Here is a 14,914-nt window from a genome sequence, read left to right on the forward strand (position 1 = left end):
GTGGAAATCTCTGCTTTATAGATATACAGTTCACAATCACACTCAGAGAGAAAGATGGAGAGTGATGCAGAGGCTATTCTCTTAAAACCACTTTAGAGAATACAGAGAAACTCGAAACACGAATATTACCGGAGAAAAGGGAAGGGATTAGCTATGAGGTTAGCATACTGGACTCCCACGCGGAGGTCCCGGGTTCGAATCCAGCAGCTGGCCCTTAGATTTTCTCTTCCTAGGAGCTTCTTACAGCTCACTGTCCGGTGATGGACAGTGTTGTCTGTAACGAGAGAACACTGTCCGGAGGCCGGCAGTGCACTGGAAAAAGCTCCGGGCGCTAATGACCTCAGCTGTTGATGCGCCAAAAAAAAAAAAAAAAAAAAAAAAAAAATTACCGGAGAAAAAACGGAATTCAAAAATCTTTAACTTTATCGCAATTGTTTGCTTACCAGTAAAAGAAAGTAAAATAAACAATTGCGATTTGATCAAATTAAAACCAAAAGTTTAGCAAAGAGCGTGGCATTAATATAAAGGATTTCAGCATCGCATAGGAAGCCTGTTCTTTCATTATTTATATGGTTATTTAAGCCCAACCTTCATTTGAGAATGACCTTTGTAAGAAATGGACCCTGACCTGGTTATATATGTTGAGACAATAGTAAATTGGTCGCTGAAAATAATCCAAACTACTCAATGATCCATATTATTATAATGACCGAAATGGACTACATATTATTGTAAATTATATTTAATATATTTAAGGAAATTATTATAAGAAGCTGATCACTAACTTAAGTCATATTTTCGAACCAAAAAATGTTTCTCTCGGACGGAAATAAGTACTAGCAAAGAACTGATAATAGATCTGAATCTATTATAGTTGTAGCAGGCGATGCGCCCAAAAAATAAAAATATAGTATGTATATATTATATCTAAAATATATATTTATACAGAGAAAGTTTCTGAAAGGAATTAAAATAATATTCCACAGCGACAGTGGAGAAGTGTACTTCCTACAATCTGTTGGTGATAGCAGGAACTAAGTCACCACCATAACATTTTCCACACCATTTTTGCCACAAAAAGTATCATTACTAGAAGAAATTACACTTTGTTTAATAAAAAAATAAATGAAATATTTAAATAAGACATGGCTGAATCGGTTTGCATTTAAATGTGAAATATAAGATCTTAAAAAAGGCAAATTAAATACAGACCTTTTTTTTAACTTCATGTACTGAATTTGATAAACTAATTAAATACATAAACCCAAAACGTAAAAAATAAAAAAGCCAATGAGAGAGAGAGAAATGAAAAAAATAGATGACGCTTGAAAAATATTAAAGAAAACAAGATAGACAAAACGTGCAGTCTCATAGGAGTTTGAAAAAAGACTTAAGCAATAAAGGTAATAAAGAAGTATAATTGAACACAGGAAAGAGAGCCATGTAATAAATATATTGACCCTTTGACCCTAATGCCCTTGTGCTCGGTCAAATACATCATCCGGTCGTAGTTTATTAAACCACTTCAACTAACAATGCACATATGTAAGTCAACTCAACTATCTGATAGCCTTACTTTTGCGATATGTATTTACGACAGTATCCTTAGTTTGCTATACACAAATCAGGTAACAATTTACAGAAGAGAAATATTGATATTAATATTATTATCCCCAAAAAACACCAACTACAAACACACTAACTACAAGAAACTTGAAAATTTAAGAAGCTATAAACCCGCCAAACTGAACCTTAGCATTTTTAAAAGTCTAAAAAAAAACAAGTGAATTAATACAAACGATCGTTTCAAAAAATAATAATTCGACTAATTACTGTAAACAATTAATGCCTCTTTTATAATTACACAAATAATTTATATAAAATCAAGTGTAAACAATTAATGAATGACAATAAATATGTTAAAAGTGAAATGATAAGAAATATGCTTGCGTAAATCATGCATTAATGTGCATTAGCCACTCTATATTTTAAGTAACAAGTAAAAGCAGAGTTTAAAATATGTATCTACTTCTCAATATTAAAGCCATCAATGTGAGAAATTTTTACTCTAAAATTCTCTCTCTACTTTTTTTTAAAAAAGTAAAAGCAATTTAACATTGTATTTTCTTGATTAAATAAAAGAAAGCCAATGTATTTCAAAAAATAATAAATATGGGACATACCAATAAGTGGCGATCCTAGTGGCAAGTTCATGAAATCAAAGATAAATTTAATAACTTCGTAAATTACTTGAAATTCAATTTTTAAAACAACAAATTTTCAAGATGTATACTACGGTATGTGAAACTGATGCTATGAATGAATATAAATAATAAGGACAATTGCCCACTTAGTTAACAGGTCCACCGTTTCACAATGACAAAATTAAAAGGTGTGTAGTTCACAGAGGATTCCGCACTGCTGCGCTGTTATGCGCATAACTTGCATCTTAACTAATCAAAATCTAAATCAATGACAAATATTAACTGTAAACTTCATTAATTACTTTTTATTTATTGTGATTAATGTAATAAAGAACAGTAATTAGTTTTACTTTTTCAGAATAAAGTACAAGCATCATACAGGGTCTTAAAGTTAGTTCATCTTCAGGGGTGGTGATAGTTTTTGAAGTACTTTTTTAGTTATTGTTTTAATATTTTTTAATTTTTTGCCGCACAGACTGATACTGGTTATTCACACCATAGCATTAATTACTTCTAATAAAAACTTCAGTTTGTTTTCCACTAAAGCTGTAAAATAATTGTTTCAATATAGAAAATCAATCCCAAAACTTATGCCAAAAAATAATCAATTGCTCATGCTGAAAAATAAAACTCAAACGTTGGGTTATCTATCGACCTTGTATTTTAAAAATACAATATTTTTAGGTGTGCTTAATTTTATAAAGAAGTCAGTTCAGACGGCAACAAATCTCAAAACTTAAGAATAATTTTAAAATTAAACAGTTTATTTTATCATATATCATGGCATCCATCTATCATTTTTTCTCATAGGATTTCAGATTTTTATTTGGAATCAAGTGTCCATAATTTTTATTGACAAATTTGAAAAATGAAGACTTCCTTTTGAAACTATTTTTTCAGATAGATAAATCAGGGTGATGTAAATAAACGAATATTTAATTAATACATTAATAATAACTTAATACATTAATTTAAATAAAAACTATCAAACAAACTACCGATAATATATATTATATTATATAAGTGAGTATTATATATAAGAATGAACAAAAATCGCTCCCAATTCTGTGCGAGAAAATCATTTGGAAATCAAAGAAATGAAGTTAACCTATTTTTCTTTCATTACTGAGGACGCACGCACCTATTTGATTTTATTTTTTTTTACATCAAATCAACGTACATTGTAACCAGTTTCAGTAAAAAATATGTTCCTCAGCCGAAAGATGACTTTTTATTCCATAGATCGAAAGCTTGGCAGTAAAATAAAGTAAAAATAAATTGTAACTGAAATTGGCAATAATCGCTTTTCCCTTTTAACAAAAGAAGCTTTAACACACAAAATCATAGAATCGATCTTTGTTTTCCCTGTAATTTTCAAAGGTCCTTTAACAGGAAAGTAATTAATAATTAAAAAGTACAATAAATAAACATTCTATTCTGACATAACATGTCAATCTGTCAACAATTAAAAAACTTTAAAATGAACTTAAATCTCGGATTCTTAAACTTTTACGAATCTCTTTTATTATATGTAGGAAAGTTTTGATATGGTACTTGGATATATTGTGATGCAGAGTACGTGTATGAAGTTTTTGATCAGCGAGATATCTAACAGATTTTCACAGATATTTGAAGGAGCTGCTTCAGAAGAAGTTTAAGAGCTGAGGAACCAGCAGTCATTTTTGCGAAATATACAGATGCTGGCATACAGAATGAGATTTGTAGCTAAGTCAGTTACGGCGAGCTACAAACATAATATTAGATAAATATAAAATTACTTAAACTGGTCGTACACAATGGATAAACCGCTAAAGTGAAAGAAAGTTCCAAACGCTGCTAATGAAATTAGTTATTATGGCGATGGAAGAGAATTTCCGTCTAACCAGTCAATTATAATGTCTAAACTTACTCCCAAAGGGGAAAGTTCGAATTGCACTCTTCGGTACATTTTTTTTTTTTTTTTTCATTTACATTTAAAAATGCCATTCAAAGGAGCACTTGGAGTCAGTGCAGGGTTCAGGATTTCACTCAAGCAGTCAATAAGTAAGGACTCCGTTTTTAAACTAACACAGGAAAGCACTCAACTGGAGTTCCCTTCCGGTCTGACTTTGCCAGGTATATAAACTTTACAACGGCTTTTTTTTTTTTTTTAAATAGTTTGCCTCTGTTTGGCGCCTACGCTATAGTATTCAATAGGGTCCATTCTAATTGTTCTTATGGCAAATATATGTTCCCACACTATCAGTGCACACAGTTAACGAAAGCATCAATGAAATAGAAAATGTCAATAAAAAGACAATGTAGTTTAGATGACATTCTTATTAGTAAATTGAAATGTAACCGATACACGAGATAACTAAGTTTTACCTGAATTCTTGCACAATTAAAATGCATTGTACTTGTACTTATGAGAAACTGTAATCTCTCCTCAATTTGTAAACAAAATCACAAAGAAGGTTATACTCAACCAATATTTTACTCTCATTAGGAGTAAGTAGTACGTACCTTAGAAATAAGAGTTGATGTTGGTCAGAAATCAGCATATTATCGATTAAGATTTCAGTTAAATATCTTTATATTCGATAGGTTATTGTTGCAACCGATTTCTGAACTTAAAACTAGATGTCAAATTTGAACTTTCTAAGATTTTTGATTTTCAGTAATGCTGACCATTCACTCTGCGTACAGACAGACACAACATGGGCAGAAAGTGATAAAATGCCATTTTTTTAAAAACTGATATTTCTGATAAAAACTTAACATTAAAAATGTAACATATTGCAATATTAAATGAACAAAAACAACAAAATAATCAGCATTCTTTACAGAATCCTTTATTTAAAAACAAAGACTTCCCCCCCCCCATCAATATCATTTAGAAAACATTATCTTACACAATGTCCAAAAACCAACAAAACACACAATAAATACAATATTCAATCAGTTAAAGATGTTTAGTATTGATTAATGCAAAGAGCTAGAAATTCATTTGAGATTAGAGAAAGATTGCCGAAGTTTCAATTCAAATAAAAGGGGTGAAGCTTTGTGTCTGGTGGACTGCCAGATGAACTAGCTTTTATGTAACTCTCTTACTTTACACAATGGTCCATGAAGATGGTAACATTCAATATTTAAAAACAAACAGTATGTGAAACAAGATGGCAACATGTTTTTTGCAGATTGTATCCATTGTTTCACAAAAAAAATAATAAATAAATAAATATGCGATAAACAAAATCTTTGTGCATAATTATAAAAAATATCTTTTTAGAAATTTTAGAAGTTCAATATTATAATTTTTTATTAAAGTTTAAATTTGTTCAATAAATAATAATTGGCTTAATCCTACTACCCCGTAGCATCTTTCTAGTAAGGAAGATCTTCAAATAGGAGAGATTGATAAATTGTAGGGATTGAAATATAAATATACTGTCGTATTTAGTTATAAGTAAATTAAAGTAAAGGAACGCATATGATTAAAAATATCGAGGACCATAGTTTCCAGATTGTGAATATACTAAAATAATGAATAATACAAATTTCTAACAACGAATTCTTTATTACGTACATACTATATAAATGAAAAAGAGATTAAGCATATTGCATATAAAAAATAAAGATTTTAAAAATAAATTGACCTCGGTGTGTGTGAGTACCTTCCTGTAACTCAAAAATCACAAGTTGCAGGAGTTTAAAATTTGATATTTCATTTAGTGGCCTCAGCAAATATGTCAAATTACTAATCGATTGTCTTTGCTCACTAAATTTATGTAATCCTCGCGTGTGGATTTGTATTTTTATGAGGACTTGGTTATACTTTAATGAGGAGTTCTTTTGGGAAGGTTTTTCGGAGAGAGGAAAATATTACGCGTTCTTCCAATACAGCTACCATTGTTTTATCTATTTTCGCTCAAGTTTTACAGTAATCAGCTATTGCTGAAGTTCCGAATTGTTTCGAAATAAGTGTGTCTTTATTGATTTTTTTGCCATTTTTTAAAATTCTCTGCAACGAGTTTTTTTAAAAAAATCTTTATTTTTCATACAATTCGGAACTTCAGCAACAGCTATGATTACTGTAAAACTTGAGCGAAAATAGATAAAACAATGGTAGCTGTATTGGAAGAACGCGTAATATTTTCCTCTCTCCGAAAAACCTTCCCAAAAGAACTCCTCATTAAAGTATAACCAAGTCCTCATAAAAATACAAATCCACACGCGAGGATTACATAAATTTAGTGAGCAAAGACAATCGATTAGTAATTTGACATATTTGCTGAGGCCACTAAATGAAATATCAAATTTTAAACTCCTGCAACTTGTGATTTTTGAGTTACAGGAAGGTACTCACACACACCGAGGTCAATTTATTTAAAAAAAAAAAAAAAACCCTTTTACCGACGCAGCAAAAACACAACGTGTACCTCAGGGGTAAACACCATACCCAAAATTTGTAAACATGATACGAAAAGTTTCAAGGGAATTTTTTTTTAAGCCCAAAATGTGAGGACACTAGAGAAAGAGAGCTTTTTCTTAGGGATTCTGGCGGCCACCGAGCGAGCAGTGTTCCCACGTTATAGACAATATAACGATTCTGGACAGTAAGCTGTAAAAAGGAAGCTTTCATGAAGAGAAAAATCTAAGGTCCGGGCAGAAGGATTCAAATCCGGGATCTGCGCGTGAGAATTCAATGCGCTAACAACCATTGACCTAATTCTTATACCAATCTACCCTACTTAGCCTAATTGATTTCTCTTTTGAAAACCACCTTAATTTCACGACTCGTTCGGGCTGAAGCCCATGCCAAAATTGATGATCTCACATCATATCGAGGCATAATGTTGAGTTCGATGATGAAGATTGTAAAATGGTCTGGTAGGTGACGTAAATTGTATAATCTAAGAAAAAGAAAATTTGGTATAAACCAAATTTATTGGTTTCTACCAACAATCTAACTTTTACTTCCATTAGGCTAATAGCATATTAAGTTGGGATAATCTTATTATTAAGTATTCAATAGCGATCAATCACATAGTCTGGGTTCCTTCCAAATATAATGACATTTTGATTACGTAGCTGGTGATTGCCACGTGAATAATGAAAATTTGAATTAATATTAACAAACACACAGCTCAAATAAATGTTACAATATATTCATATAAAATATAATTTATGCGAACATATTTTGAACTTAAAGACTAAATGATTTATTTCATTTATTTTAGTTAGTTAATTAAGAAATTTAATATTTGTAATTTTCTATGAATTGCAATAAGGTTTATATTCATCTAATATTTAAGAACTTAATTTCTACCCTGACTTTTCGGGTGCTACTTTTGTTTGCAACAACATTTTCTCGAGAAGATTTAACGTCACTTCTGGGCAGGAGTAGTGAGTGAACAACCAGTCTGGATATCCACTAAAATATCATTCCAGTTTAAGGGCTTATCACTTATTAAAATATTAATTAGGATTAAATTATTAATGTTTCATTTATTTATTTTGTTGTTGAATGTGCGGCCATCAAAACCAAAAATATTAATTAGCAATTTTGTTATTAAAAATGTTATCTTTAAAGCAAACGTGCACAACATTGAACTTGAAATTGCTGTAAGATAATGATTTATAAGTTTTCGCTTATTTTTTTTTTTAATTTCTTTTGAATTCCCTTCTTGTAAAATATTTCTTCTACCATTTTTATTACATCTAAACTACTCAAAAGTTGCTAAGGAATTTATAAATAACATCAAATATAATTACCTTGCACAATGTTTTGATGTTTATCTCGTTATTTTGGCATTCAATATTTGTTTATATTAAGGAATTAATGCACTTGTTAGTCGTACAAAGGTTAATTCATTTTGATAAACGACAAAAACAAACATTGCTAATTTTGTCCTTTAAAATGATTCAGTATTCTAATGCATTTGAAAGTGAATTAACCTTTTTTTTGCTTCTCAATTCTAATTTTTTATCATGGAAAGAAGACCTCTAAGTGATGAAAGGGCAGATTTAATTGTCCAGTTTCATTTACAGGGCCTTTCTCAGCTTGAAATTGCTAATGCTTTGAACATTGCGCCAAGTGTTGTTTGCCGAGCATTGCAAAGATACCGCGAGTTTGGAACTGCACAAAGACGCCATGGCGGTGGGAATTTTCGAAGAACCACTGAAAGAGAAGACCGCCTAGTGCGGATGAATGCCAGCAGAAACCCTTTTTTGACTGCCCGACAGTTACAAAATCGTCTTTTTGAATCCTCTGGGACTCAAGTATCTGATCAAACGATTAGAAATCGATTGAGAGAGGTTGGTTTGCGTTCGTATCGCCCAGTTAGAAGGCCCTCTTTGGATACTCGGCACAGAAGAGCAAGATTGGAATGGGTAAACTCTAGATTGAGGGAGAACCAAAACTGGGAATTTGTATTGTTCAGTGACTAGTCAAGATTCTGTTTATCGAGTGATAGCAGACGTTTGCGAGTGTGGAGAAGGCCAAACACTCGTTTTGAGCCACAATTCATCCAACCGGTAACAGCACACCGCGTTGTCGGTGTCATGGTGTGGGGTGGAATTACTCTCAACAATCGTACTGAACTACACATCATTCAGGGCACTTTAAATGGGATCAGATACAGAGATGACATTATTCGGGAGTTTGTCTCAGACTTCCGAGACAATATTGGGCCACAATTTGTTTTTCTCGACGACAATGCCCGCCCTCACCGCGCCAGATATGTTCTTGAAGAAATTCGTCGTCTCGGCATTACCCACTTACCACTGCCAACACTATCACCAGACCTAAACCCAATAGAGCACATTTGGGGCAATTTACAGAGACGACTAAATAACCATCATCCCCAACCCAGGAACACCGGAGAGCTTGCTAACGTTTTAACGTTACTATGGGAAGAAATTCCGCAAGAAGAAATAGCTGCCGTTATTTTGTGTATGGCAAACCGTTGTTCAGCTGTTCAGAGAGTAAGAGGAGGCTACACCAGGTACTGAAAAACTATTAATTGGATTAACAAAATAAAAATTGTGGAAAAACCAGTGGAGATGTTTTCCACAATTTGTTAGGCGACACTCACGGCTTTTGTTAAATCCTGTTTTATCTTTGTTTTTAAAAATTTTATTTGTGAAAGATAATGTGATATTAAAAGACAAATGAAGCAACTTTTATTTAAAAAATAATATAACTCTTTCTGTCTTTTTTTGATCTTTTTATTGCAATTCCTTAGCAACTTTTGAGTAGTATAGTTCAAACAAAATAATATAACTCTTTCTGTCTTTTTTTGATCTTTTTATTGCAATTCCTTAGCAACTTTTGAGTAGTATAGTTCAAACAAAATAATATAACTCTTTCTGTCTTTTTTTGATCTTTTTATTGCAATTCCTTAGCAACTTTTGAGTAGTATAGTTCAAACAAAATAATATAACTCTTTCTGTCTTTTTTTGATCTTTTTATTGCAATTCCTTAGCAACTTTTGAGTAGTATAGTTCATACAAAATAATATAACTCTTTCTGTCTTTTTTTGATCTTTTTATTGCAATTCCTTAGCAACTTTTGAGTAGTATAGTTCAAACAAAATAATATAACTCTTTCTGTCTTTTTTTGATCTTTTTATTGCAATTCCTTAGCAACTTTTGAGTAGTATAGTTCAAACAAAATAATATAACTCTTTCTGTCTTTTTTTGATCTTTTTATTGCAATTCCTTCGCAACTTTTGAGTAGTATAGTTCAAACAAAATAATATAACTCTTTCTGTCTTTTTTTGATCTTTTTATTGCAATTCCTTAGCAACTTTTGAGTAGTATAGTTCAAACAAAATAATATAAATAAATAAAAATTCTAACCAAAGGAAATATCATACTATCTGGATGTAATAGTTGAATAGCCATTATGTGACGGTCCAGTAAATCTAAATAAATATGAAGAAGCCGTGTTCACACCCTTGCTTGTCCAATAATAAATGAAAAGATAGCTGGGGGGTTGGCTATATTAACTGTCCGGCCAGACATGCCGCTCTTCGTAGTCACCAACCGTATTATTGTTTCAACAAAGCCGACAACACTAGACGAATCCATCATGGCAGATTTTATATTAGAAGAAATGTGTTACGAACGCTCTATATCTCAACTTTCTGTAACACTAATAATCTCTAAGTTCTAACTAACATACTTTTTTTAAAGTTTAGAATTCTTCCTATTAATTTTTCTTGAAAAGATATTCTAAAAAATTTTAAGATCTGCGTCTATGTGGGAGACGCGAAGATATAAAGCAAGTCGTAGGAGCCACTTTGGAAAAAGAATCAGAATAGTGGGAAAATTAATATATTTTACAACTTCCGGCTGTGGATTTCCTTCTATTCAGAGCTTAATCAATAAATTTAATCCTCTTTAGTAATAAAAGTGCATTTAGGATTTTTTCCGGGAAAAAATATTTAATACTATTGCAACTTATGTAACTATCAATTTATTTTCATTTTTTGAGAATCTCAAAATCCATTTAGTAAAGTGGCATTTTTGGATGTGAAATTTTCTTCAAAATCAGATAATAAATAAGAAGGAGCCTTTAAAGGAGCTTTTTTTTTGGAGAAAAAAGTACTGTGGAACGCGAGTAATTGCTCAAAATAAGTAAAAAAGAAATCGTGGCAGCCATTACCGAGAAAATATTGAAAACAGTCTTTTGTAAATTTAACACTTTATTCCAGTCAAGAAATTTTGTTGACTAAGCTTACTGAGTTGTTTAAGTATAAATTATAAACGAGACCAAATTGAAATATTAAGTTACAGTTTCCTTCGACTTTTCTTTTTCGGGAGATTTTATTTCGACAATAATTTAAACCACTTATTTTAAGTATTGAGAGGAAACCAAAATGAAGAAATCCTGGGAAAACTGGAAATCAAATTTTGATTTAATCGCAATACTTTTCTAAACAAATAAGAGAAAATAAAAAGTTATTGAATGTCCAATATTTTTATTACGTTAAGAAAATAAAATAATGATGAAATACGTAAACAAAACAACAAATAGCAGGGGAAATAATTTAAATAAAAAATTCTGAAAGATGAACCTTCCTGATTGTAAAGTAGTACTTAAAGAGTGGAGGAGCAGGTCAGTGCCGATCAAAGAGAGCAATATGGTCACCCAGACAGACAGTAAATATGGGTTCAGATGTTGGAGCCAATTAAAGTATCAATAAAGGTAAGATAGTCAAGAAGATGAGGAAGAAAGTAGAATTGTTCAACAACCCCTGTACCTCGTGTTTACTCGTATAACTAGGGTGGGAAGGTAGTACTTGACCTTCTTTCCGGTTAGATCATAACGAAACATCATCTTTCAATCCTATAACTTATCCTTTGATAGAAGAAAGGTTTTAACAATCACTTTTTTCATTATCGTAAGGACTTTACTTCTGTCGAGAACTAAAATTCAGAATTCATAAGAATGTAAAACTAAAAATGTAACAAACTAATTGAAAAATAGAAAGAATTATTTTTTTTTTATTTATCCTTTTAATGAGATTTATGACCGTCATTAGTCACCCAGTTGGTCACGGGGCCAACGGCGCCTCAGCCGTCTTCGAGGATTGGAGGGTAGCGTAGTTGAAGACAAGTTTGCAGCTAAAGGGTTGGGATCAAATGAGAGTTTTTGATGAAAATTTTTATATCGGATTTTGGCAAGTTCGGAGATGAGTGGAATTTGGAGTTCTGTATGTGGTTGCTAACATAGAATGGAGCGTTACTATGCGGCGGAGTATTTTGGATTAGAAGGTTTGCAGTCTATTGATGTTTGATTTTTTAGCTGTTCCGTAAAGTTCGAGTCCGTAAGTCCATATTGGTGTGAGAAGAGCTGTATAGAGTCGTCGTTTGTTCTGTAGTGAGAGTTTTGAGCGTTTGTCGAGTAGTCTAGCTAGAAGTTTGTATCGTTTGTTTAGTTCGGTACGTGGGGTTCCAGGTAAGTCTCTTGTCTAGGTACATTCCAAGGTACCACACATGGTCGGCTGGTGGGATAGGTGTGTGATGTAAGAAGACAGGTGGTGGAGTTTGACGTTTAAGTGCGAAGACTATGTATTTAGACTTAGTTGGGTTAATTTTTAAACGCTAGTTTTCTAACCAAGGTTCTATTAAGTGAAGGTAGGACTGTAGTAAGCGTACTGCGAGGATAGGGTCAGAGTGTGTGGAGAGAATGGTAGTGTCATCAGCGATGGTGTAAATAGAGGTATTAAGGTTAGAAAGTAAGTCGGCAGGGTAGATTGTGTAAAGAAGAGGAGCTAAGACACTTCCCTGTGGCACACCAGCAAGGACAGGATAGATGGAAGAGTGAGTAGTGCCATGGAGAACTTGAAAGAATCTGTCAGAGAGATAAGAGCTGAGTATGAGGTAATAAGTGCTAGGAAGGATGCATTTGACTTTCCAGAGTAGACCTTCGTGCCAGAATCGGTCAAAGGCTTGCGATACATCGAGGAATACTCCAGCGCAGTATTGTTTTCGTTCGAGTGAAGAAGCGATGGTGTCTACAACACGAAGGGCCTGCTGGATCGTCGAGTGGCAGCTTCTGAACCCAAACTGATGGTCCGGTATAATTTCGAGAGATCCTATAATTTCGTGGAGGCGTGGTAACAGAAGTCTCTCGAATATTAAATTTAACAATTAAATTTAACTTTGAGTGTTGAAATAAAATTAGAGAGGGGACTGGATGTAATTATTGTATATTCAAAAAATAAATAAATAAATAATCCAATCAGGCGAGCTTAATGTCCAACTACCAATTAGGAAGCACGTACTTTACTACTAAATTTGTTTTTCTTAACAAATAAAAAGAAGCTACACCCAGAATTTGAACTGGGAAACACCCACCACTTACAATTCCACGTTCGTGACCATTACACCAACACCCGTCCCTAATTATAAAAAGTGTGTTTGTGAAACAGAAGACTGAGAAAGAGATGGCGAAGGGCGATTTTCATTAAGATAAACTGCTGCTTAAAGAAGAGATAACTTCTTACTCGACTAACTTAAACAAACTTTGCATGATCAAATTAGAGAAAAATTTATAAAAAAATAAGTTTTCTTATAAAAGTGATAAAAATTGATAAACATTAATTCTAAAAAAATATTTCAAAATTAATGTAACAATTTAAAATTCTCTTCTCTAAAGTAAGATATTCTTGTTTATAAAAATAACGCGCGAGTCACCACCCGTCTTTGGTCATCAGATTTTTGCGCACAATTTGGCATAATATTCATAAAATATATATTTGCTTTTTAAAACTGAATACTAAGATGCAATACCAGTGGAACTGTAATTCCTTCAGACTTTCGAACCCCAGTGCCGGCCGCTTATGTACTTTTGATTATTTAATCTCCAAAAATTTGAAAGAGGTTATTGGTGTCTGCGGTCAATTAACACCATTCAACCGTCAACCGGTCTTTGTGATGGTGACGAACGTCAGGTCGATTTTGTTAGACTGTCTACGAGCACCGTTCGGTTGCAGTACAATCTGTACCTGTCATACTCAAAAACAAAGTGAGGCTCTTTTTTTGGTTGTAAGACATACTTCCGTTAAATAGCTCCTAGACTTCGTTGCTGAAGTATGATAGACAATTTTGGTTACTTGGTTGAGTCAATAAAGGTACATCTAATTAGGCCATCCAATCGCACAAGCTTATCATTTGTGCTTATCATTATTTTCATTATTATTAAATAATAATTATTCTAGACTAATGCAGAAATAAAATAGCTCAGTGGTGAAGGCCTGGATTCGCGTGCGAAGTTACCTGGTTCGTTTTCCAGATGGTAACCTTCCAATATTCTCTTCTCATGAGCCTCTAACAGCTTCCAGGTGATAGAAGAGTGACAGTGTTATCTTTAAAGAGATAACAATGTTTGGTTCGTCATTATTATCGCGATCACTAATATAAATATGTTTTCTCTAAAGATTGTATTTTTTATAAAGTTAGTTTCATTGGTGAACTGTAAAATTTAAATTGTTTGGTTCTAAGAATGTAGGAACTACAGGAGTATGGCACAGTCTTTTCTCCAACTACTGGTCATTTGTATCAGTTTAGGAGCAAGCAAACTTTTCTTTTATACCTTCATTTATTTAAACAACTGCAGACATTTATACATCAGCGAAGGTGATGCATATAAATACATAAATACCTTGAGGAAAGAATTCATCCAACAATAGAACTACCAAAGAACAATACTGCACTGAGCATTTTGGCATTTACTTCATTAATAAGATCAAGTGGCCACCTTTAACCGTCTTGGGGGTTCCTCTGTCAAGCAGTAAGTTAGGAAACTAGAAGGTTAGAATGTTCGGAAACTGAGGTATGGAACTTGGCATAAAGGGATCTTGCAGCTTCAGAAACATAGGGAACAAGAAGATCTCGGTGTAAGGTAGATTTAGAAACAAAGTAAGGAGCATTAGCGATTCCACGGAGTGTTTTTGATTGGATGTCCCATGGTCCCTTTCTAGTCAACCTTAAATTTCGAATTAATATAAATTTTTATTATTACTATTATTTGACAATTAAAACGGCCAAAATTTTCCAAAAGTATAGTAGCTGTATTGTATATTAAAATTACATATTAATATTAATGTCCGGAGGGACAGTCATATAAGAGTTGAACGTCAAAAAGTATATACAAAATTAAATAAAATCCAATATCTACGAACGATCTAAGCAACAGCAAAACAACTCGAATATGC

General features: G+C 32.6%; 1 protein-coding gene across 12 annotated transcripts in view; it reads right to left on the bottom strand.

Annotated features, from left to right (window-relative positions):
- cno (adherens junction formation factor afadin) overlaps nt 1-14,914 on the bottom strand; it is a 382,542-nt gene that overhangs the window by 132,348 nt on the left and 235,280 nt on the right. For 7 of the 12 annotated variants that reach the window (XM_074115007.1, XM_074115023.1, XM_074114987.1 and 4 more), the window contains exon 8: nt 2,184-2,198. The exons of the other annotated variants lie outside the window; for them this stretch is intronic. In XM_074115007.1, coding sequence (XP_073971108.1) covers nt 2,184-2,198 — 15 coding nt within the window. The remainder of the gene's footprint in view (nt 1-2,183; nt 2,199-14,914) is intronic. 12 annotated transcript variants of the gene reach the window in all.

This window comes from Rhodnius prolixus, unplaced genomic scaffold (genome assembly GCF_049639745.1).
Source record: "Rhodnius prolixus isolate KJV_2025 unplaced genomic scaffold, Rpr scaffold_1, whole genome shotgun sequence".
NCBI classification, from domain to species: Eukaryota; Metazoa; Arthropoda; class Insecta; order Hemiptera; family Reduviidae; genus Rhodnius; species Rhodnius prolixus.